Consider the following 21,778-nt stretch of genomic DNA (forward strand, 5'->3'; position numbering starts at 1 on the left):
ACCCTCTTAAGCCAGTTGGGGGAGCGAGAGGAGACTAAAAACAAAACTTGTCAGGGCAGTAAATAAGGTCAAGGCCAGACCAGAAGAATACAAGCAGACAGAGAAGAAAGGAAATGGGGTAGAGAAGAAAGGAGGTGAACAGAAAACCAGGCTAGTTATCTCTAGGAAACAAATGTGGGTGGACCTATTAAAAGGCAGGAGTGCCTAAAGATGAGATAGATGGGATTTATACTGCAGAAATGTTGAAGTGGTAAAAACATTTAGTGGGGAAAACTGTCAGGGTTAGAAACACTAATCCTAGTCAAGATAACATCAGCCTAGATTGAGAAAACAGAGCCCTCCTGTTAGCCCCAAACCAATTTCCAACACTGCACATGAACCCAAACCCAAATCCCTTTATCCTGGGGAGGAGTTAAAGAGACACAGAAAAGGGGATTGGGAGGTCCTTGTCCTTTATGAAGGGAAGGTGGGTCTCCTGTAATAGCAGTGGGGGCAGTGACAGCAGGAGACCGACGCCCGTATGCACCTGTTCCTGAAGTTACTTTTGCAGGGAAATCCTTCCCATCACAAAGGAGAATTGATTTATGTAGAAGGTTTGGGAGGGCAAACCACACCAGCAGTTAAGACATGGGTGAAATTGGCTATTGGCAAGGGACCAGAATTTTGGACAAATGTTTTGGTATCAGAGTTACCTGAAAATATTCTTGGGATGGTTGAACTTCAAGGTCAGTCTATTCAGACTGAATGGGGTACATTCACATTCCAGTATCCTGATAAAGCGTATCTGGTTAAGGCGGTGAAGGCTGTGGTCAGAGGTCATGCGAAATGGACTTCTGTCTACATTCCTCCATCAGAGAAGCCAGTCTGTCCCAAGCAGTACAAACTTCCTGGAGGGCACAAATAAATTGGGGAGACTATTCAAGAACTGTTGAGAATAGGGAAGCTTATACCTGCTGTAAGTCCTTTCTCGTCTCCGGTGTTCCCAGTAAAGAAACCTGATGGGATATATAGAATGACTGTGGACTACAGAGGTCTAAACAAAGTGACTCCTCCGTTAAAGTCAGCTGTACCTGATATGATCTCAATTGTTGAGAAAATTGCTAAAGAGGCAGGAGAATATCATGTTGTGTTAGACGTGGCTAATGCTTTCTTTTCAATTTTGATAGACCCAGAGTGTCAAGACCAGTTTGCTATGGTGTGGGACGGCCACCAGTACATTTTCACCATGCTTCCTGAAGACTGTGTTCATTCTCCAATGATTTGTCATTGACTGATTGCCTGAGATTTAAGTACCCTGAATTTGAAAGTCGCTATGTTGCACTACATTGATGACCTGTATGATCTCCGGGACAAAAGAAGATGTAACTGAAGCACTGCACCTGCTGATACATCACATGGAGAACAGAGGGTGGGCTATCAGAGACAAAGTTCAGGGACCTGCCACAGGGGTGAAATTCCTGGGAATGATGTGCACTGGGCCACAGAGGAAAATTCCAGAGACAGAGCAATACTCATTGGATTTTGGTCCAAACACCAAACAACTGAAGGGGCACAGAAGAGATACACACCCCTAGAGAAGTACCTGTTTGGGGCCTACACAGCACTTCAACATGTAGAGACCCTTACAGGAAAGGACACAGTCACCATCTATACTGCATTGCCAATAGCAGGATGGATGAGAAAGAATGGACTGACCACCAGGGCAGCTGTATCCCAGAACCAGACACTGATGAAATGGAAGTGGTACCTTCAAGAAAGAGGGGGTATTGCAGCTGGGGGTGTTAGAGACATTACAAAACAGTTGGCAGGGCTTGTTACTTTTACCAGCACTGAGCCAGAAAAAGAAGAAATTCTTGTACTGCAGTCATCCCCCATTCAAGAGGCTCCACCCTTTGAGTCTCTGTCAGAAAACATGAAGCAGTCAGCGTGGTTCACTGATGGTTCAGCCACAGTCGCCTCGTCTGGGTGTAAATGGACAGCAGCAGCCTACAACTCAAGTACAGACACAGTCCTGCAGGAGACCGGAATTGGAGGGTCCAGTCAGTATGCAGAGTTGAAAGCTGTAGTGATGACTCTTCAGGATGATCCTTTTTCCCATGTTACTATCTACACTGACAGCTGGGCGGTTTTTAAAGGACTGACAACTTGGATGCCCACGTGGAAGTCCAATGAATGGATGATTGATGGAAAGGTGGTGTGGGGAGGCAAGGAAGTCTGGGACTACATCTGGAAGGAAGCTCACTCCCGCACCATAAAAGTGGGGCATGTTGATGCACATGTGCCCCCCTAGACCCAGACTTTGAGAACTACAACAGAGTGGCAGATGAAATCGCCAAAGTGAATGCAGTTGTGCCAATTGAGCCTGTCTTGATGAACTTGGACAACTGGGCCCACAAGCAATCTGGACATTTGGGGCAGAAAGCAACATATGAATGGGCACAGCAGAGAGGATTGCCTATGTCCATGGACATGATAAAGACTAATAGGGAACCACAGTGTGTGGAGAAGTGGGACAATGGCCATTGCAAAAGTACTCCACCGGGTCGATTAAGAGGGGTGAGAGGCCTGCAGAGATCTGGCAGATTGACATCATTGGTCTCCTGCCCCAAGGAAACAATGGACTGAGATATTGTTGCAATGCAGTGGTCACTTTGCAAACGTGCAGTTCAAGCCGCAACGCTGCAACTGCTCCAGAAACTTGTCATTGCTTATGGTTGTCCCAAACTAGTCCAAAGTGATAACAGCTCACACTTCAGCGGAACAGTACAGCAGTGGGCCAAAGATTCTGGAGTGTACTGGTTGTGCCACATCCCATACCATCCACAGGCAGCTGGTTTGATTGAAAGATACAACGGGCTATTGAAGGACCAGATACGCAAACTAGCACCCACACATACACTAAGGGGGTGGGATCGGGTCCTCACACAGGCAGTCATGTTGTTAAATTCTAGGCCAATAGCCAAAAGCACACCACATGAGAAGATGGCAGGGGCTGGGGCACAGATTCCACAGCTGGAGTGCAAAGTTCAATAGTTATGTAAGAAACCAAGAGTGACGTATCTGAAGCCTAAGCCTATCTAGGAATGAGAGGGAATCTGGCAGGAAGGTTTGAAGTTATATTTACATTGGCAAATGAGCAAGACAAGACAGTGGCTGGGACTCTGACTGGTTAGTGGATACTTCTCAGCAAGAGTGGAAAGTGAGGCTACATAACATCAAACCTTCCAAAATAAGACATCAGTGATCTGGGAAATATCAGTACATTTCCTTTCCTCCCATTTTGATGTTCTTTGGGAGGGTCAGAAGTGGATACAGGCAGGTGGCAAAGTGTTGGTCAGAGATCCAGGCAAGAAGCTAGTTAGAGGAGAGATTGTAGCTGAAGGGCCGGGGTCTACTGTTTATGTATTATTGGAAGGAACAGATAATCCGCTTTGTTTTCCACTCCACAGGCTGTCTCCGATTTGATCCATAGGAAGACCAGAGAAAAGCGATTACATGATGGACAGAATAATGGAAGACCACAAGAGCTGTGGAGAGCGAGGCCTTTGATGTATTTCAAGCCTGGACTTGTTTCTAAAGAACTTTAGAATGGACTTTCTAATGAACTTTTAGCCAAAGACTGAAACACCTTCTCAATGAAAGAAATATGGGAGGGGTTGCAGTCAAGGAAAATTAAATGTTTAGAATGAGTTTTCTTAGTAATTAAGTGATTTTCTGTATGGAGTCTGGAAAAAAAAAATAAAAAATCAAGGTCGGAATGTGATGCGTTTGTTAAAATATGATTTTTTTTATATTAATCAGACTTAACATTACATGGGACAACATTACAATAGTAGTTGGTCATAGAAATCAGATTACTGTCAGGTTTTGGCTTGAGTAGATATTTCTCAATCAAATGCTATTGGATACAATGGGAACGTAGATACCATTGGTGTATTCAATTGACAGTTTGAATAGGCTATTGTCTCTATAGCTACAGTAAATAAACAAGAAAGAGACGGTCTCCCAAACTGAAAGAATGATGGTTAGTCGGTTGTCATAGAAAATAACCTGAGCTATATAAAGGTTGCCAGGCATAAGCTAGAGCCCACTCATCATGGATTAACACCAGAGCAGGAAGAAGAATCTGTAATAAGCGAAGAAGAAGGTGCCTGGTCTCCAGGAGCAACGGAGATCATGATTACACAGTAACCAGAGTTAAGTAACTTTTAAGTGTATTTCTACTGTTATAACCATAGGCTGTTTATTTATTAGCATTTTGCTTTTTATTATTATTATACAGGATTTATATAGTGCCAACAGTTTACGCAGCGCTTTACAACATTAAGGAGGACAGTACAAGTACAATACAATTCAAAACAGGAGGAATCAGAGGGCCCTGCTCGTTAGAGCTTACAATCTAGGAGATTTTATAATATCTGTCAGTCTTGTATTGTTTTCCTAATATTGTAATAGTTTTGTATGTACAGCACCTTTGTATAGTAAAAGCACATTTACACACTGCAGAGGTCTTAGCTTCCTTGCTTATACCACAAAGTACCCTTGCTAGATAAACGCAAGCAGAACAGGTACAGAGGAAACTACAGCGGGGGGGGGGACCCCTTCTCACCCCTGGGAACAGGGAATTATTCTTACCTGGGGACAGGGACCCCCATCACCCCTGGGGCTGGGAATCCCATCTCTAGACCATGCTGGCTGGAAGGGCTGGGAGGGGTCAGTAAAATCCAAATCCCCAGCCACATACTCCCTCAGGGGGAACTGGCTTTGTATTAGTGAAGCACCTTAACGTGAGGTAAGCCTGTACTGTTATTACTACTATGTTAGGATATTATCTTTATTTATTAGCAGGTGAATGTGGCCCTCCATGCATTCACATACATTGAATCCAGCCCTTAAGTGGAAAAAGGTTGCTGACCCCTGGTTTACAGCCTCTTTAAACTCACATTTCTCTGATGTACACAAGACTTTCACAAAAAGCTGGTTGTCTGTATCCCACCTTCAGTAGCAGACCAAGAGGACTGAACCAGGAAAAGTCCACAGAAGAGGCTGAGAAGACCGCAGAAACCCCTGAATGTAAAGGCAGCTGGTAACTTTCAAATCACCAATGCCTGTGTGTTCAGTGCATGCGCATGCTGGGGGAGGTGTGCCTGAGTCAGCAGTGTAGTTGCCAAGGATACTGCAATGTTTTGACCTTAGAGGGGTTGTAAAGGTTCGCTTTTTTTTTTTAAATAACACACATGTCATACTTACTTGCTCTGTGCAAGGGTTTGGGCACAGAGCGGCCCCAATCCTCCCCTTCTGGGGTCCCTCGCTGGTGCTTTTGACTCCTCCCTTTATCGGGTGCCCCCACGGAAAAACAGCTTTCCATGGGGGTACCCGTGCAGGCTTGTTCCAGAGTCCCGCTGCTGCGTCCATTGACACCGACAGGACTTGGCCCGCCCCCCACATCACTGCATTTGATTGATAGCAGCGGGAGCCAATGGCTCCTGCTGCTATCAATCTGTCCAATGAGGAAAGAGACAGTGCCTGGAGCTGCTGAGCTTGTGCACATCGCTGCATCGGATGGGCTCAGGTAAGAAAAAAGGGGGGCTCTGGGGGCAGCTGCAGCAAAGAAGGTTTGAGACTTTACAATCAGTGTAATAAAAAAAAAAAAAAAAAATATTCACTAGAGGAGTGCTTTCCTTGTTTTTCTCCCTTTCCTCTTTGTATTAGAAACACATTGCTCTGAAGGCCTTGTCAGCAATCCAGGGCTAAGCAGCTGCACCTGGTGGATCTTAATCTAACAGTGGATCGATGGGATGTCTCACTAGCACAGGAATGGATTACTTTCTCTGTGTTCCATCACTGGCCCCCTTTAAAAAATGCTGATTGCCTGTCTTGACTCTGCCTTCAACTTTCTGATTGACGGACCCAGAATCTATGTTGCATGTACAGTCAGAAATACATTTCCACATACTTCTTTCAGTGGTCAGTGAAGTTTTGCAGCCACTTGGTATCAAAGATCTAAGCATCTAAACATCCTAAATGTTGTGCACATTCAAAGGCAAAAAGAGAGCAATGGCAGACTATATATATATGTATTCACATACTCTCAAAAGTAATGGCCTGCAGAGCAGAAGCCGACAAACCTCACCTGAATTTCGCCTTCTCATGCACCCACACATATTCTGGATCTTTCAAGCTGAGACGAGCAAGGTCCTTCACAGATTTAGTCTGAGTTGCGGAGAAGAGGAGAGTCTGTCGTTTCTTGGGAAGGTTTTCCACAATTGCATTCATAGTATCGGCAAAACCCATGTCCAGGATCCGGTCAGCTTCATCAAGCACTGAAACAAGACCAATATTAGAGTGGAATGAAAGATAAAGCTTTTTTATGTTCATTTGGAATAAAATAGGCAAAAGTTAGAGCTTTCATCAGGTTTTGTTGTCTGTTTTAGTGGGGGTTTACCAGAACAGGAAGCAAAAAGGAAGTTTTAATATCGGCTGCTACCTAACTTCCCAGGAGACAGGCATCCCTGGTTTAACCACCTACCGATCGCTCGCAGTAAATATACTGTGAGTGGGCAGCAGATGCAGGCTCAGCAACGCACATGTACGTTGCTGGCTTTCCTCCAGGTTTTCCTCTGCCCCCTGTCGAACCTTCCTGTGACTGAACACAGCACAAGTTTGGCAGCAGATTTTAGCCAATGATTTTGGCTGAAACCTGCTGATCGGCTTAGTCCAATCATACAAAACTCTGTACAGAGAACAGAGATTTGGCTTCTTCTCCCTAAAAAGCAGAGAAAAAAAAACCATTACACTTGTTAGGCACACAATTTAAAGTCTAATTTTTTTTCTATAGAAATAACAAACGTTAAGTTATGTTATACTTACCTGCTCTGTGCAAAGGGTTTTGCACAGAGCAGCCCACATCCTCCTCTTCTCGGGTCCCTCTTTGGTGCTCCTGGCCCCTCCCTCCCGTTGTGTGCCCCCACAGCAAGCAGCTTGTTATGAAACCACCCGAGCCGCTGCTCCCTGTGTCTATTCAGACACAGAGCCATGGCCCAGCCCTGTTCCCTTCCTCTCCTGATTGGCAGCATTGGGAACCAATGGCCCCGCTGCTGTCTCAGCCAATCTGGACATTGCAGGACAGAGATGGGGCTCAAATAATTATTGGGGGGGGGGGGGCAAAGGGGGCTGCTGCACACAGAAAGCTGTTTATCTTAATGCATTAAGAGTAAAAAAAAAAAAAAACTTCTGACTTTACAACCCCTTTAACCCATTTATGTTAATTCTAGTATCTATACACACACACCATAGTTTGCAGATGCTATAACTTTCCCAAAAAACAATATACACTTACTGGGATTTTTATTTCTTTTTACCAAAGACATGTAGCAGAATACATTTTGGCCTACATTTACAAAGAAATTTGATTGTTTGATTACCGTATTTTTATTGGATGTGTTATATAACAAATTAGAAATTTTTTTTTTTTTTTTTTCAAAATTTTCAATCAGTGGTGATCAAAAGCTACTAAAAGATAGATCTATTTGTGTGAAAAAAAATGATTTAAAATTATAAAACTTAATTTGGGTACAATGTTGCATGACTGTGCAATTACCAGTTAAAAGTAGCTCAGTGCTGAATAGCAAAAAATAGTCTGGTCATGAAGGGGATAAAACATTATGGTGGTCAAGTGGTTAATGATTCAGTGGTAAAAAAGGCCCTCACACTGCACATGGTACTTAAAGTGGAGTTCCACCCACTTTTACAACTCTTCAGCATCCCTCATTAAACTGTGCACTGTAAACAAATTGGATATTTTTTTTATTTTTTTTCTCAGCACATACTGTATATCTGCTGTATTCATTTTTCACTTCCTCCTCCCTGGCCGCGGCCTATCGCATCATTTCCTGTTTGCAATGCCTTCTGGGAAGGGGCGGCAACTTCCTCTGAAACTGCCGTTGCTATGGAAACCTGACTTGAAACCTATTACACTGCTTGTGCTGCACTGAGCATGTGCGAGATCTGCAAGGATGAGATAAAGGAAGAAATACAGTCTGGCTTCAGATGCCCACACTTAAGATGGCCACGGCCTCCTGTAAGTTTATAAAATAACAAACTACTGCTATAAACTAACAAAACAGACCTTAGTTTACAGACTAACTTTATTAGAATACATTAAGCTTGTGTATTATAGGGGTATTTTTGTTTAAAAAGTATAATTTCGGCCGGAACACCACTTTAAGGCTGGTGGGACTTTGCTACCAAACAGACCATGATCATGAAAAATACACTGCATGAAGCTAATAATACTATTCAGTATAAGAATTACCTTTTATTTCAAATGCAATTATGTAATCTTTCCCCACATTTAAAAGCAGATCAAGCTGGCCAGTAGCATTGAAAAAGATTAGGACAAACCACAATAATGTCAAAGATGCTCGAGCAATTTCAGTGACAACAGAAAATGTAATCGATGTGAAAAGGTGAAAATTGTAAGCAACCCTGGGACATGCTCAAATCACACAGCTACCAAAAACAAAAATGTTTTTTGAGACAGTAGTCCTTTCAGTGCATCATTTAAAGTGGAAGTGAACCCTCCTATCGTTTTAAGCCAAGGAAGCTGCCATCTTGGCCTCTGTTTAATCTTTAACTGCCATGATGCTGCACATGAGATCAGTTATGACACCAGCCATTGGATGGTTTGACAGTGTGGTTGAGAGTACAACTTATGTTACAGTTACATTCCTGGCACGTATGGGAATGTAACTGTTTTTTTAAACTGTTAACTTAAAGCAGAAGTAAACCCATTGATTTATTTTTAGCTCTTCCATCCAAAAGAATATATACTTAGTGATCCTGCCAGTGTAAGGACCTTCTCCCACAGGGTTATAACGCTTAAGCTGGATACACACTATACAACTCTTGTTCGATTTCCTTTAGATTTACCTTCAACTATATAGTGCAAGAGCCTGTCTGATTGCATACACATTGAAAGTGTTTAGGTTTGACCTCATATTATATGGATTTGGTAAATCTAAAAGGAAAAAAAAAAAAAAAAAAATCTAAAGACAATTGCATATCCAGCTTTAAGGGCCACAGTGAACTCACTGCAGCTCAGCCACCAAAAGCCAGTTTATGAAGTGGTGTAGATTGCTTAATACAAACACATAAAATAATTATATATATATATATATATATATATATATATATATATATATATTTTATATATTATTTATATATTATTTATATAGAGAGAGAGAGAGACTTAGTAAGAACACACAATCCGTCTCTACTCCCCTGAAAGAACTGGGATTTGTGTGTTTACCACACAGATCTCGGTTCTAGCTCTGTCACGAGCGATCGCGGGTGCCCAGCGGTCATGGCGCCCGCCGGGCACTCACATTGGCTCCGGGCACAGGCTCGCCCCTTGTGGCCAAAAGGCCAAGTGACGTAAGGTAACGTCATTTCGCCCAGCCATGCCATTCTGCGGTGGCTGGTCGGCAAGCAGTTAAAGTGCACTGCTAGGGGTGTATCGACTTACAGTTGTACAAGGCCCCCGGATTAAGCAGTAAGTATGCAGTATATAATCATGACTCATCTGGCCACACAGTTCCGCCGGGCACTCACATTGGCTCCGGGCACAGGCTCACCCCTTGTGGCCAAAAGGCAAAGTGACATTGAGCTTTCTGGCCACAACCAAAAACGCTACATTTGGAGAGGGGTCAACAAGGCCTATGATGAAAGGTACACCATTCCTACTGTTAAACATGGAGGTGGATCAATAATGTTTTGCGGATGTGTGAGCTACAAAAGGCACAGGAAATTTGGTCAAAATTGATGGCAAGATGAATGCAGTATGTTATCAAAAAATACTGGAGGAACATTTGCATTCATCAGCCAGGAAAGCTGCGCATGGGACGTACTTGAACATTCCAACATGACAATTCCTAAACACAAGGCCAAGTCGACCTGTCATTGGTTACAGCAGAATAAAGTGAAGGTTCTGGAGTGGCAATCTCAGTCTCCTGACCTCAATATCATTGAGCCACTCTGGGGAGATCTCAAACGTGCAGTTCATGCAAGACAGCCCAAGAATTTACAGGAACTGGAGGTTTTTAGCCAAGAGGAATGGGCAGCTTTACCATCTAAGAAGATAAAGAGCCTCATCCACAAATACCACAAAAGACTTCAAGCTGTCATTGATGTTAAAGAAAGCAATACACGGTATTAAGAACTGGGGTATGTAAACTTTTGATCAGAGTCATTTCGGTAGTTTCTGTTGTCATTACGATTTAAAAAGAGCAAACACAGTTGAATGATAATAAATGGCTTCAGCTAAACACTAACCATGAGTGAAAAATGTTTTTGTGTTATTCAAATCCTCTAAAAAATGGCCAAGAAATCAAATTCTGCCAGGGTATGTAAACACACACATATAAATATGATGGGGGGCATGTTTACTGTCTTTGGGGGGGGGGGGGGGTCTGAATTAATAATCTTCCCCCTTAGTTCCCCCAGGATTCTCTCTTCACTGGTGAATCGGGGAGGGTGAATTCTGACACAGATTACCAGTGAAGTGCTGAGATTGCAGCTTCATAAACTGGCCATTTATGTGTCAAATGATGACAGATTCTCAGTGTGCAGAGATCATCGTCGGAGAACATGTTCTACCCCGATCATCTGTGTTTCATAAACTGTTTATGAGCTGAGATCAGCGGCGATCCCCGGGATTACTGCTGCTCAGTTTCATAAACAGACAGCATAGTGAAGACCTCTGCAGTCTCTGTGATGATGTCAAATGGGGGAAGAGGATGTATTTATTTAGTCTTAGGGAGGAATTCTTACACAGGGGCAACGATGACTTTAAATTTTAAAGAGATCAAGAAAGCAGAACACACAAGGCTCAGGGTGATGTAAATCGCTGTTAATAAATGCTTTTATTTCCCTACAGCCAGGAACTCACCGAGCATCTGCAAATTACTAGTATGGAAAAAAGAGGTTTCATCCATGTGTTGTAACAGACGACCAGGGGTACAGATGAGAATGTTTGTGCGATGGATACGGGCTGATTCTTGTTTCAGATCCTGCAACAAAGCAAAGAAAAAATTGTAACAGCTCTCATACCTGCATTCAATACAATTCAATTGTTCCAATGGCTCAGTGCCTAGAGAACTGAAAGTTAAACCAATGCATTCAAAATTGTGTATGCCAAGTAAAAGAAATAACATAACTAAACCAAAGAACAAAAATGTGATAAAATTGCTTACCAATTCATAGATGTGGAAGCTGCATAAATTTTAATATTTCATGCTAAGAATATTTTCAGCAAGTGTACTTGCCGATTTTGACAGAAATGCAGTGTCCTTGTCACTCTCTGTGAGCTAAACGGAGTACACTTTTTTTTTCTTAAATAACCACTCACTCAGCCACTACATAATGGAGATGAATAAAGGCAGACATTTAGTAGTCCAGCCTGGTTGTCAATCCTGGTTCCCTCCAAAAGATACAGTGAAGGCATTAACAGGGACAGGATTTTTTTAGGATTCCAAAAAAAAAAAAAAAATTTGCAATGTGTTTGTTTAGGCTTTAAAGAGTAACTGCCTTCTATTAAGAAAAAAAATAATCAATCCCTTTTTGAGGGAACAATGTACATTGCAAGGATTTTAACAAACTTTTTTCACAAATACCTTAAAGTCTGGCGCTAGGTCTCAAATAGCATTTTCACCAATTGTACATATGAACCACAGCTGCTGTAGAAAGTCACTTGGCGTAGCGAGCAACAATTAAAAGAAACCAAAAAAAACAGGGCAAAGGGCCACTTTGTACCATAAATGTCCACAGTCATAAAAGTAGAAATGTACGCTCATGGCTCCTGGCTGGAAGTAAAAGAACTTTAATAAAAACTAAGTTACTGAAATGCTGGTGATAGTTTCATCAGATATGGCAGGCTGTCATCCTGTTATCATGCTATGGCTCTGATAGAAGAAAAAAGACTCCACATGCAAGCTTAGGGAGTGGATGGAGTTCCAATGGAAGGCCCCAGGGCCAGGACCGCTCAAGCCAGCGCGGGGCACAGGAAGTCACCTTGTGGGAACCAGAAAACGCTGGGAGGAAGGTACAGGAGAATGTATATGGACAGCAAGCTAGATTGGTTCGCCGTGACAACATGCTTCACGCTACAGTGCGCTTTGTCAGGACCAAATGCTTGATTAAACGATTGACCACCTGCAAATGCGAACAGATGCGAGAACCCCTGTGGGGTTACAACAATTAGCTGGGAGTAGACAGACCCATTAAAAGCAATGGGAGACTGCTGGCTCTCAAAGCTAACTGCACCCACTTGCATGTGATCGCTCAAGCAGCTATCACACGCAAGTGATAATGGCTTGAAGATTACATGTAAGTGGGTTTGATTAGCTGCAAGAGTTAGCAGCCTCCTGCTGCTTTCAATGGGACTGCCTACTCACAGCTAATCATGGGAACCCCCGCAGGGGTCCTCACATCCAAACACAGACAGGGTGTATTTAAAGGTGTGAATGCACCCTAAGGCTGGGTTTACACCTCCGTGCGGAGTGGCTCACAGCAGGGGTCCGGTGCGTCCCGTTTCATTGCTTCAGGTCTGATTTCGATCCAGATTTTGGGCTGAATTCGGACCTGAAACGGCACAGAAGACTCACAGGACTTCTGTGCAATTCGCTCCGCAGCCGTCCAGGAGATGTGTGAACTGGCTCCATTGAGAGCTGGTCACAATCTCCTGATATGCGAATTGGATGTGACGAAAGCCGCATCCAATTCACAATAGTATGAGCCCAGCCTTAAAATCTGCACTGGGCATATTCACGAATTCTGTCCCAACATCAAAAGTACGAGTCCACCAAATGACTGACAGAAGGCAGTGTGATGGAGTGGTGTACTACAGCAATATCTTAGTACAAAATCTCAGGGCTTCATTTATATTTTTGACTCTAGCATAAACTTGATCAACAAAAAAAGAAGTCTAAACAAACCTCAAGATGGCCATACACGTATATTTTCTAATGAGCGTTTGTATGAACATTCATAAGAGAATTCTCACAGTACATTTAAATGTCATTTGAAAGTACTTAATGTTTTACTAAATGCAGGACCCTGCATTCACAATATCTGGTTTCCCAGAGTACACAGAACATGGAAATGCAATTTTAGAAAGGATAAACCGCTAAATACATTTTCTCAGCAGCAGTATAAGCAGTCTTGTGACTTTTATCAGTGTCTGCTTAAAGCTTGTAGGAGGAGTTTTCATTCTCCTCTGACTGTCCTTTGAGGATGCAGGGCCCCTGACCTTCTGTCTGGACAGTGCTGATTGGCCCTGTGCTGATCAAATGCACCCTCCCAAGAAAAAAAAAAAAACTCTAGCAATACACACCAAACTGAGCATGTGCAGAGTGACCCCCAATGCTCTGTACTATCAGGAGATGGATTGGGGACAGTGAAAGAAGGGGAGGAGCAGAGAGGACAGGATCAAACAGCATTTTTACACAATGCTGAGGATTAACCCCTTAGGTTCCACAGTGAGTATAACAAGCATGCTTTACTGCATATACAGACTGATTTTACTGTTGTGGGTTTAGTAACACTTTCATTTTCTTGGCGGTTAACATTCGATTGTGGAATCAATGTAACAGTCTGAACAAATGCCACATTCAGTGTTCGTTTATTCAAACAAAAACTTCCATCCTGCTCCTTCAGATTTTCTAATCACTGCAGTTAATAATGAATGTCGAATTGACCTCTCTGAGGATTGAAAAAAAAATTTAAAAATTTTGAACAAATGGTCCTAAAATGTAAGATTCCAAACAAAATTCTTCTAGTATTCCATTATGTCTCGCCTTGACTATTGCAACTGCCTTCTCATTGGCCTGCCTCTCCATAGCCTATCCCCTCTTCAGTCTATCATGAATGCTGCTGCCAGACTTATCCACCTTACCAACCGCTCAGTGTCTGCCAACCCTCTACTCCAATCCCTAAACTGGCTCCCAATCACCCAGCGAATTAAATTCAAAATACTAACCCCAACATACAAAGCCATTCACAACTCTGCCCCGAGCTACATCACCAATCTTGTCTCCAAATATCACCCAAATCGTCTTCTCCGCTCTTCTCAAGACCTCCTACTCTCAAGCACTCTCGTCTCCTCCTCTCATGCTCGTCTCCAGGTTTTCTCCAGAGCCTCTCCCACCCTCTGGAACTCGCTACCTCTACCTGTCTGGCTATCCTCTACTCTTGCTACCTTCAGGCGATCCCCAAAAACTCATCTCTTCAGGAAAGCCTATCACGTCTCCAACTAATCTTTTACCACTTCCATCAGCTCGTTCCCCACAGTTACAACCTTTTGTACCACCTGCCCCACCCTATTAGATTGTAAGCTCTTCTGAGCAGGGCCCTCTTAATCCTCTTGTATTTTATTGTATTATAACCGTATTGTCTCCTTTTTATATTGTAAAGCGCTGCGTAAACTGTTGGCGCTATATAAATCCTGAATAATAATAATAATAATAGTAGTGTATTGCCAGCTTTAATCCGCATACAGCAAGTGGAAAAAAGAACATATACAAAAGAATAAGTAAAAAAATGAAAAGAACACACCTGATAACAGGAATAATCATTTTCCTGGTATCAGAAATATATAACTATATGAAAAATATTCATTGTCTGAAGCTACAATTCTCAAAGCAAAAGAATAGTAGCCTCCAAAGTAAAAGCAAATGAAATTCAAGGTTCCCAGATTTTAATTTAGAAAATCCCCAATGTGTTTCCAGATTGCATCAATTTGAATTTCATATTTATCTACATTAAAGCCAAGATGAAATGTAATATTAAACGCATAGTGCCCCCAGCTGAATTAGTGCTAAAGCTGTGCAATCAGCAGGGATCATGCTTACTGGAGAGTGCTAGTTCTGACTCAGAAGAGGACTGCCAGATCGCTGCAAAGAGACACAGAGCGCAGTTGTTCTCCGCAGCAGGCGGTTGGTCTGTGGGAAGATATTTGTGCCACCACAGGAGACAAGTCAAGTGTAAAACACCTCCAGTAAGTGCTATAATTTTTTACATTGTTTGAAAGATGCTGGATGTCTAGGTTCACATTAAGTACAACTGTTTGTGTAAGGACAAGCCAAGGATGACTGCAAAGGAAGGAAAAATGCAAGACAAGACATGGAATGACTAGTAACAAATGGGCTTGTTATCAGAAGACTATAACTGAATCAGCAGTACAACGTTCAGCATTATAACCTCATATAATCTCACACACCTTTCCTCCAATGATGAGCCCAGCAGAGAATTCATGGTTCCGGCCCACTTTTCGCAGAACCTCAAACGTCTGATAAGCCAACTCTCTGGTGGGAGAGATGATGAGGATCCCAAGGCCATCATCCGATGTCCACTGCTGCCGGTACAAACATTCCAAAGCCTGCAAGATACAGTAGAGAATTGTGTTAAATGCTTTATGCCCAGCACTGGTGAACTATGAGCGGAGGATGACATTCTCTATGGAGAACATACTGCCCCATTATTCCCAGTCTGGAAGCCATGCTCTATTAAGAGGAACCCTTTTTTAGTTTATCTAGTTAATATCTAGAGGATTATTTACCGGTCATTTCTCACTTTAGGTTTGAATATGCTTAGTTGCAAAGCAGTCAGTATATATCAGTGGTTCTTCACCTTGCTAGTGCTGTGACCCCTTGATAAAATTTCCCAAGTTGTGGGGACCCCAACAGTAAGATTATTTTTATAGTGTCAGTTGTCAGCACCCAAGGCAAGACAAGTAATTTGCGCCCCTAATGGACATTTAGCGCTCCCCCGAGTTCCTTCCACTCGTACAGTATTGAAACCCCTTATGGTACATTTTAGAATGTACCACTCTCTCTCTTTGTTCTCTTTTCTTTCTCTTATCCTAATTTCTTGTTTTTTCCCCATTCCTCTCTCTAGCCGTCTTTCTTATTCTTTCTCTCCCTTTTTCTTTGTTCCTCCCCCTCTTTTCCTCTCCCTTCCATGTATTCTATTTTTATTCCTTCTCTTACTCCTTGGTGGGGAGTGGGGGTAATGGTATGAGTGGCAGTGCTGACGAGTAGTTGGGATAAGTGGCAGTGTTGGCGGGGAGTTGGGATAAGTGGCAGTGCTGGTGGGATGAGTGGCAATGCTGGGGGGGGGGGGGGGGGGGGAGTTCTGATCAGCAAACTTAGGTGCTCTTGATCAAGGTCATCTGCTGATCTGAGAACTGTAGTGGGGACTTTAAATGGCAACTATAAACACAGGTAGTGTTACTCACTGTGTCTCCGACTTTGTGGTGTCTCGTAACAGTGACACCTATGCTGAAATCAGGAGATCGGGTCTCCTCCAGCCCCTCCCACTTCACATACCTCACCAGTCAGCTGACCTCTAGTCTCTGTCCCCCAGCCACACCGTGAACTGAATGGGCAGTTGCGAAGAGGCTGAGTGGGCAGCCCCGGCCTACAGGAATAGCCCAGCTGGGCGGCCTCAAAAAGGCTGGGAGAGCGGTGCAGGCTTCAGGAATAGCCCAGGAGTCGGTGACCCCTCGCAATTCATCATTCAACCCCCAGGTTGAGAACCACTGGTATATATGAATCACAATTTGATAAACAAGACCTTGTCTGTGTTCCATTTGACCAACCAACCAGACTCAAGCCTGGTCTAAAAAAAAACAGCTATAGACTGCAAAAGTTTGGATCTTGTTGCTGGGTAAACAAAAACACAAGGCTCTAATAAATCAGGCCCGGTTTTCATATTAACACCATATCAGCAAGGCACCGCAAGGTATTTGCATGTACCTTGTAATTCTACCAAACCTTCCATTTGGCCTCTCCAGGTGCACATTCTAAAAAGCTCAAACATGGCAAAAAACAGAAACATTATGTTGCATTGTGATGCAAGAAGGAAGGAAAGCCAAAAGATTTACATTGGAGCAAAAATGAGAAACTCAGAAACTGAGCATCCTACTTTGGAGGCTTTCCAGATGCACACGAGAAGCAAATTAAAAGCGGAAAGGTATGGATATTTTTGTATAGTAACTTTGGTTCAGCTTGTCCCAGTGTAAGTATGCTTGTGCCATACCTGCCTGATCCCTTGGGAGGCAGGAAATAACTGTAGTAGATACCGCTACTACAGTGATCTTCATTAGCTTCCTAGTCCCAAACTTACTTACAGGAGGTCACTTGCTTGGCATGGAAGACTTTTAGGAAATGCTTTGCATTCTCTCAATAGATGCAAAGCATTCTCTGATTGGGCAAGGTGGAGAGCATTACATTACCACCACACCTGCCCACCTCTTAGCTTAAATATTGTGGGAAAATATGATTTTGGTCTGTGTTGCAGAGTCCCCTTAAAGATTTGGACTACTCAGCATTCTCAGGGATCTTGTCTGCAGGAGAATAACATCATCTCCTGCACTAGTTGAAGTGGGGGAAAGGCGAGTATATTAACTAACTTACCTGCACACGTACTTTTAAACAGAATTTTAGGGATTGGAGAGAGGCACTTTGAATAAGTGAACCTTGCCACCAAGATGGAGCACGGTAAAAAAAAAATGTTAAAAAGGCAAAATAATAGCTTACAGGAATAAGAAAAGCCAGGGTTTTTCCAGACCCAGTTTTAGCAGCTCCAAGAACATCTTTCCCTTGTAAGGCCAATCCGATCGTCTGTTTCTGGATCTCAGTAGGTAACCGGTATTGAGCCTCAACCAAACCTATATGGGGGATAAACATAATACCTGATTGTTCATTACTTTACAAAATACCTACATCCATTGTGTGAACTATGTCCCAGGCAACAAACTGAACTGTCAGATAGTCACCTTACTCCGAGTTCTGAATGCTGCCAGAATATAGAGAGCTCTGCTTGCTGTAAAAAGCGTCTACCTGGCACATCACCAATCAGATTTAAAGTTTCACTGAAAGTCTGAATGTGATCGGTGGCTGTGATAAGGCAGTTTCACTCAAGTTTGCATGGACACTCTGCTACATCAAGCTATCCGTATGCTACAGAACTGAACCTAGAGGGAGTATATTTGGGATTACCTACCCTGCATTACAAAGAACAAAGGGGTTTTCAGAACACCAACAAAAGGGATTGGTGTTGACTGGGACATTGCAGCTCTTCTCCACAACTACATTTTAATCATAAACTTTATTACAAATTACATTCAATAGCCATGTGAGAATTTTGCTTAAGTTTGCTTAGAAACCATGGACACACTTCCCGGTATTTTTATTTTACACTTACCGGTGTATTGTATTGAGAGATAATTGGATCCACCTTCAACAGGAAACCAGGAGAACCCCCCCCATCCTCAGTTGTTGCAAGTAAAGAACCTCCACCAATGTACATGAGCGGAATTTTTTTTTTTTTTTTGGTAAAACTTCAACAATTTCAAACACCATCACATTAAACCAAAGATATCAGGCTGGTGGGAATATGAATGCTGTCCTGGAAGATTCTCGGATATACTATTACCAGTAATTGTAACCATGGTTTTCCCACATCATGGTTGGACAACATTTCCAAACGGTAGAGTTTCCTGAAAGCATGGCTTGAGGACCATGCCGCAGTCTTATTCCTGGTACACAGAATGAAACTGTCGGGCGAATGATCGTCCATTTTTTTGAACATGCTACTCTCATATCGAAAATGAAGAGGTTACTAAAGTTCAGAAAACTCTTGTACGTAAGAAAAATTCAGAAGTGATGTAAAGTGTTTTATGTGTATTTGTATTGATTAAACGAAATTTGTACGATCTGGTATTGCACGAGAAACATTTTCTGCTTGTCCCATCGGATAATTTTGCATGAATTGTTGTAATCGTGTCTCGAAAGTTCTGTACTAACAATCAGATTATTGTACGAAAGCGGTATTTTTCGTACTATTTTCTGATCGTGTGTAAGGGCCATTAATGATTTCTTCCCACAAAGCACCTACCTTCTTTGGCTCCAGATTTTGGCCAGCAGCCTTGAGTAACTGGCAAGAAATGCTGAAATAATAGTATCTCTAATCCATCAGACCAAAAAACTTTAGGAGGCACTGAGCTCTAGATAGTACCATTATATAAGACTAAACGTTGGATAGGTCTTTGTCCGTCTAATTTCCTGTAAACCCAAAAAAAAAAAAAAAAAAAAAAAAAAAAAAGGGGGACAACCATCGTCAAGATTACTGGGCAAAAACCCTTTTTAACTCCGTTGTGGATTTAATCCAGAACTGTAGGAATTGAATATGAACGTATGCCAATTCTTTTTGTCAAGAATAAAAACCATCTTCCAAACTTTAGTTTAGAGTTTCCTGGTATTCACTTTACAGCTAAGGAGAAAGGTGATAATACTCCTTTCCGAACATCCTCATTTTCTCAGCCTCCAGGCCATCAGGGGGAAGAGTTGAGAATTCGGATGGAACACCGGTCCCTGTGGTATTAAATCCAGGCAATTCTGTAGAACCCTGGGAGAACCGACTGCCAGAGACTTTATAGACATGAGCAAGCTCATTTTTGGACTCAAGGGTCTATCAAAATTACTTTTGCTTGGTACTGGATGATCTTCTTGATCACTAGGGGTAGCAAAGATATTGGGGGAAAACATATCCCAACCTGAACCCAGCTTAAAGGCATTATAATTCTACCTACTGCTTTTCATGTAGGTTCATGGTGTCATTTGTTGGTCTGTACAGACAGCCTGTAGTAGAATAGGGGAATCAATTAGCCATGACATTGAAAACTGCAGCCCCCACACGTAAATCTGCTGAGCCTATTTTTGGTTGAAAACGAGAGGGGTATGAACAGGGCAAAAGGCCAGGCCCCCTCTCCCTTGCATACTTTGTGATGGTGCTGGTCTTGGGGAAGTGCTTAGTCCCAGAGACAAGCTGTGAATCACCATTAAAGTGATTGTAAAGTCTTGTTTTTTTTTTTTTTTATTAACAAACCTGTTACACTTACTTGCTCTGTGCAGTGGTTTTGCCCAGAGGAGCCCAGATCCTCCTCTTTTCGGGTTCCTCTTCGGCGCTCCTGGCCCCTCCCTCCTGTTGGGTGCCCCCACAGCAAGCAGCTTGTTATGAAAGCACCCGAGCCGCTGCTCGCTGTGTCTATTCAGACACGAAGCCGTAGCCCAGCCCTGTCCCCTTTCTCTCCTCATTAGCTCACTAACTTTGACAGACAGTAGTGGGAGCCAATGGAACTGCGCTGCTGTCTCAGCCAATGAGATGGGAGAGTCAAAGATAGCCAAGTCTCTCGTGCAACATCGATTGATCTAGATGGACTTCAGGGGTAAGTATTAGGGGGGCTGCTGCACACTGAAGGTTTTTTATCTTCATACATAATGCAAGAAGATAAAAAAACCTTATGTCTTTACAGCCACTTTAACTAAATATTTATTCCTTTTCTAGATGTGGTGGGGAGGGGGTGCTGTCAACCACATATCTGAGGAACACCACCCCTAGAGAGACCGAACAGAGTTTTGCAAGATAAGTCGCTTGGGAGACAGGAGCATCAAATAAAATATTTGATGAGAAATTTAATTTAAAACATGTCTGAACCCACAAACAAATATGCAATATGTTGCAACTTGCAAGTTCTAAGTAGAGATAAGCTTGGGAGTTCTCAGAACTCCTCTCAAACTCAAACTCCTTTGTGTTCCAATGAGCTGCAAGTGGGTCATTCAATTTTGGTGTGATTTGCATATTCCAAATGTGTACAATAATTCAACAATTTAACTTTGCCTCTGTGCAGAAGCTTCCTGTAAATTTATCATTTATAAAATACAAACTCTAGCAAGAGCCCCTCATAATGGGAAGCAAAAAAAAAAAAATGTGAAAACCCAGAGACCCTCATTCACAGTCTCTAAGGCTTGCTGGTTCGCATCATAACTTTCTGCAAAATGCCTGTGTGTTAATGGAGGGTTTTTGTTGCGCTTTTGGTGCGTTTTTTTTTTTTTAACGTGTCCTACGTGACGCAAAAACTGCACCAAAATTGCTTAGCGCATGCGGTTTTTAGGCGGTTCCCCCTCATTGCAATGGGGAGGAGCGTTTTTTGTCAGTTTTTTTAACTCCCCAAACATGCTCCAAAAATGTTGTAAGCATGACTTTTTACACCATAACGGAAGCGCACCGCCACCAGTGTGAACACATTCATAGATTTTAAAAAGAACCGTTTTTCTTGAGCTTTATAGTCACACTTCACACTCAGTGTGAAAGCAACCTAAGAGATGTAAGAAATTGTCCAATGCTTTTGAGAATCCAGCCTCTTCCAAAAACTGAAATGTCAGCGTTAGTTCCACTGTCAGAACTTTATGTACTTTGTAGAGAACAGTAAAATACATAACAGTAGCTGTACTCACCACGAATAGTTTTTTTTGACAAGGGAAAGTCTGAGAATCTATTAATCTCACTGGTGTTTACCTAAAGAAATACAAAAACAAGAAATCAATTGCACAAATCAGAAAAAATTTCCATATTATCATCTTTCAACACACAAGATTTGTTCAGATGGTAACTACATGTTAAAATTGGACAGCCATGAAGTAGTGGCTTCATGGACCTGAATGCACACTGTCTGCATTAAAGGAGAAGTCCAGCTTGAGCTTGTTTAGCTGGGCTTCTCCTATGGGTCACAGGAGTGCAATTCGTTCTCAGCAGAGAGCGGGCTAAAGTCCGTTCTCTGCTGACGTCACGGATATCAGTCTAGGCACCGCGTCATCATGACAATAAAGTCTGGATCCGCCAGGTGGGGGGGGGGGGGTCAGAGCGGACAGAGCAATCAGCG

At 42.6% G+C, this 21,778-nt stretch overlaps 1 protein-coding gene across 1 annotated transcript in view; it reads right to left on the reverse strand.

Annotated features, from left to right (window-relative positions):
• Positions 1 to 21,778, reverse strand: part of DDX10 (DEAD-box helicase 10) — a 421,792-nt gene that overhangs the window by 397,765 nt on the left and 2,249 nt on the right. The window contains exons 2-6 of the mRNA XM_073613492.1: positions 21,354 to 21,414; positions 17,595 to 17,725; positions 15,275 to 15,433; positions 10,949 to 11,069; positions 6,134 to 6,323 (exon numbers count right to left, since the gene is read on the reverse strand). Of these exons, the coding sequence (XP_073469593.1) occupies positions 6,134 to 6,323; positions 10,949 to 11,069; positions 15,275 to 15,433; positions 17,595 to 17,725; positions 21,354 to 21,414 (662 nt within the window). The remainder of the gene's footprint in view (positions 1 to 6,133; positions 6,324 to 10,948; positions 11,070 to 15,274; positions 15,434 to 17,594; positions 17,726 to 21,353; positions 21,415 to 21,778) is intronic.

The sequence above is a fragment of the Aquarana catesbeiana genome, linkage group LG02 (assembly GCF_042186555.1).
Source record: "Aquarana catesbeiana isolate 2022-GZ linkage group LG02, ASM4218655v1, whole genome shotgun sequence".
NCBI classification, from domain to species: Eukaryota; Metazoa; Chordata; class Amphibia; order Anura; family Ranidae; genus Aquarana; species Aquarana catesbeiana.